Source organism: Saccostrea echinata, unplaced genomic scaffold (genome assembly GCF_033153115.1).
Source record: "Saccostrea echinata isolate AGI-Se365-2 ecotype Australia unplaced genomic scaffold, CSIRO_AGI_Sech_v1 ptg000009l, whole genome shotgun sequence".
In the NCBI taxonomy this organism is placed as follows: Eukaryota; Metazoa; Mollusca; class Bivalvia; order Ostreida; family Ostreidae; genus Saccostrea; species Saccostrea echinata.
Window position 1 is genome coordinate 52,533,878 of NW_026889758.1, and position 3,758 is coordinate 52,537,635.

Consider the following 3,758-nt stretch of genomic DNA (forward strand, 5'->3'; position numbering starts at 1 on the left):
TACAATTTTGTACTTCGCAATAAACTTCCGTACATAAAATAAAAAGAGAAAATTAATGAATAAGGTATTGTTCAAATATAATTAAAGTTTTTCAAATTTTGTGCTTTAATCAATACATTTCAGTTTTTTTTTCTTTTTTTGTCTTCCTGAATACAGTCTTTTGTATCAAATACTCGGGCGTTAAAAGCTAACGTTTACCCCCCCCCCCCCCCCCAAAAAAAAAAAAATCAAGTTATCATTAAATGTGCATATTCGCTGCTTTTATCCTTGACGGCACCTGAAGTGCAATATCCATAACAAAGTATAACAGGTTTCACAATAAACGTCAATTTATGAAATTATTATTTTTCAAGTTTTTACAAGGGGAGGGGGATGGAGAAGTAGATTTTCTTCTGCTCAAAAACTAAATGCTGGATTTTGAACAAAGTACGCGTGTTTCTTCCTGCTATAAGCCTGTACGCTGTCAGTAGAAACTACAATATAATGAATTTTTCTGTCGGTAGTTGTATAAATTCAATTACTTGCGCGGGATTTCATCTAATATATATATATATATCTGTCTACAATCATATTTATGCTTGCCCATCTCTACTTCACTAAGAAGGTGCTGAGGAGATGAAAAGTGTTTTGAGGCTGGAAGCATGAATTAAACATAGAAAAAAAAAATAAAATTGTTTCACCAATTCATGATTTATCGTAGTCTTAGATTTATCAGCAAACAATAAGCCTATATAAATACAATTCGTCCATTAGTACAATGGTGCACAGTATACAGAGTAATGTAGAACACAACGCAAAACGAAATTAATAGCAAAGGGTTGTTCAACATTAAAAATTCTTAAAACAAGTAATGTCGGTTATTCTTGCTGTGTTAGGAATTTAGTCTTGTCAAGACACCTGCAAATGATTTTGTAAATACATTGTATTTACAACGTGTATTTTTATTAAGTGGTATAAAATTTTGTTTTAAGATCTCAGCCTTAAAGAATAGTAAAATCATGTGTAGAAATACACTTATATACCCACTGCATTCAGAATATATATGTACATATATACCAAGCGAATTTGAAAATGGAACGGAGAATAAACTGAACAAATACAGAAACACAATTTTTTCAAGAGTTGTGCCCCCCCCCCCCCCCATTTAATTGCAAATTAAATGTCTATTTCACAATCAAAAACATAAACTAGCAGGATTTACTCTGTCGGGGGCAGGAGTTCAGTCCTGCTCTTACAGAGGATTTTATCAAAAATCTTCGATTGTTCAAGTCTACCGTACGCATCCTCTAAAAAATCCAGGATTCGCCCTGTATTTATGATTTCCTATCAAGAACACCATTTTAACAACTTCATGTGGTAAATTCAAATATTTTCACAGTACCCCCAGTCTCCGCCACAAAGAATCGGTTACTGTTCTCCTGAAATTTGATACATAGGGGCTCTTTCACTCCTTTCAAAATTCTTAGATTTTCACCATCTGGTGACAAAATGTGTATATTATTGCTTTTGTGGCCATTCACATAGATAATTCCGTGTCTGTCCACTGTTAATCCATATGGACTTTTTAATTCCTCATGGTAGTATGTGAACAAAACATTTCCTTTTCTGTCTTCTTTTCTGATGATATGATCAGTGTAACTGGAATAAATGATATTTTCCTCCACATTCACAGCTACATCATACATATTACGTAAATCACTCGAACTCCTTATATTTTGAAAATCCTTGTCCAGTACTTTTAATGTTAATTGACAACCGATTGCAATCGTGTTACCTGACTGTGACATTCCAAAGCATGAATAGCCAGAATCGATCCGTTTTACTATATTCAGTGAATCAGTGTTCAACAATAGAATCGCTTTCACATCTGGGAGTGTAACATATATGTGGTTTTCATCGTAGAGAGAAACATCCCATGGACGGTCTTTGAGAGTCACTTCTTTCAAAATGAGCCCATCTGTTTTACAGCGTATCAGTCGAGATCTCTTCTTCGAATAATCAGTCACAATGAGTTCATTGTTTCTTAGATAAACTCCACCTCTTAAATTATCGACATCAATTTTAAATTCAGAAATCATTTGAGCTTCGGCATGTTTTATGTTAGTTTCATTCAGCATCAGAGACTTTATGCCCTCCATTAGATAAATTTCGCCCAGGCTAGGTAGTTCAATCAGTTCACCAACACTCTTGTGTATAGTAGACTTTATTCCCACTTCTAACTTTGAAATATCCAGTTTTCTTAAATCTTTAAATATCTGTGCTAATTTTATGTATGACAGAACAAACTCTGATTCTGATGATTCCTCAGGCGATAAATTTTTCGATGTTGCTTCTTTCCAGTATTGTAGATAACACCGTCTTTGCTCCAAAGCCTCAATAGATTTTTCAAGTTTTGCTTTAGCATCTTTGGACAACTTTGCAACCTCATTTAAATGTTTTTCCTCCAATCTTTTCACAGATTCTATAGCTTTATCTTTTGTTTTTGTAATATCATTTACAATTTTGTCAGCTACATCATCAATATCAACCAGATTAATTTTCTCCTCTTTGATAACCGTTTCTAAAAGACGGTCTAATCGACCTATACCATCTTGCAAAAATTGAATACTTTCAGCACCTATTAGTTTTTCAGCAACTTCTTCTATTGGGCACAGCCTTTGACAACTTCCATGCTCTTTCGTAGCACATAAAACACAGCATGGTGTGAAATGACATTTACAAAACATATCAATTTTTCTTCCTTCGTGAATTTCACAGATGTCCATATTAAAGCGCTGAGAAGGCACAAGTGTAGTAAAATTTTCACCTATGGGAACTGTTTCATGATGGAGTGTTGATTTGATTTTTTTGTGATATTTTAAGCAATCTTCACACAGAGCCTCAGCGCATTCCTGGCACCATCTACTAGCTTCATTCTCTTCTCCTTCCCTGTTGCATGGGTTACATAGAATTAGAGATAGACCACCGCCTTTTCTAACTAACGAACCCACATGTTCATTTTCAGGAAATTGACTCACCCATTTGTCCAAAGGAAACCGACCAATTGCTCCCGGTGCAGGAACGAATGCTCTACACAAAGGGCAGGGAAATCCGAGTTGCTGATCGTCATCATTCGTTGTACATATAGCTTTAATGCGAGTTGATAAGCACGTGTGACAAAAAGTGTGTGCACATGGTAAATACCTTGGTGATTTGAAATTCTCTAAACAGATAGAGCACATGGTTAAATCCAACTTTTCATGAAGAAATGGCGTGCCAGTGGCCATCACTGAAACGAAAGTTAAATTTCCGAGGGGAACGAGCCCGACTGATTTACTTGTAACGTACAGATAGTTTTCATATGACGTATTTTCTCTCCGAGTTATTTCCCTTGGCCACCATCTTGGTGGTCAACCTGGTAATTAGTCCCCTACCGGTGAAACCGGAGGAGACTATAGGTTTCCTCTGAGTCTGTCCGTCCGTCTGTCTGTCCCTCTGTCTGTCTGTCAGTCTGTCCCACTTGGTTTTCCGCACTTGTTCCCTAAACGCTTGCAGATATTTGGCTGATTTTTGGTATGTGAGTGTATCTTGATGAGTTACAGATCAAGTTTGCATTTCGTTCCGCTTCATTGATTTTTGACGGAATTATGGCTTTTTCAATCTTTAAGGGTTTTCCGCAATTTTCTTCTAAACAGATACTGAGCTGATTTTTGGTATGTGACTTTATCTTGATTAGTTATAGTTCAAGTTTGCATTTCGTTCCGCTTCATTGATTTTTG

The 3,758-nt window shown here is 35.9% G+C and overlaps 1 protein-coding gene across 1 annotated transcript; it reads right to left on the bottom strand.

Moving 5' to 3' along the window:
• Nucleotides 1–701: 701 nt before the first annotated feature.
• Nucleotides 702–3,430, bottom strand: LOC133183088 (E3 ubiquitin-protein ligase Midline-1-like). Its single transcript, XM_061318029.1, has one exon. The coding sequence runs from the start codon at nt 3,264–3,266 to the stop codon at nt 1,350–1,352; it is 1,917 nt and encodes a 638-aa protein (XP_061174013.1). The 5' UTR covers nt 3,267–3,430; the 3' UTR covers nt 702–1,349.
• Nucleotides 3,431–3,758: the final 328 nt, after the last annotated feature.

Coding starts and splice junctions, on each gene's coding strand:
- LOC133183088 (XM_061318029.1), bottom strand. CDS start 3,266: ATGGCCACTGGCACGCCATTTCTTCATGAAAAGTTGGATTTAACCATG.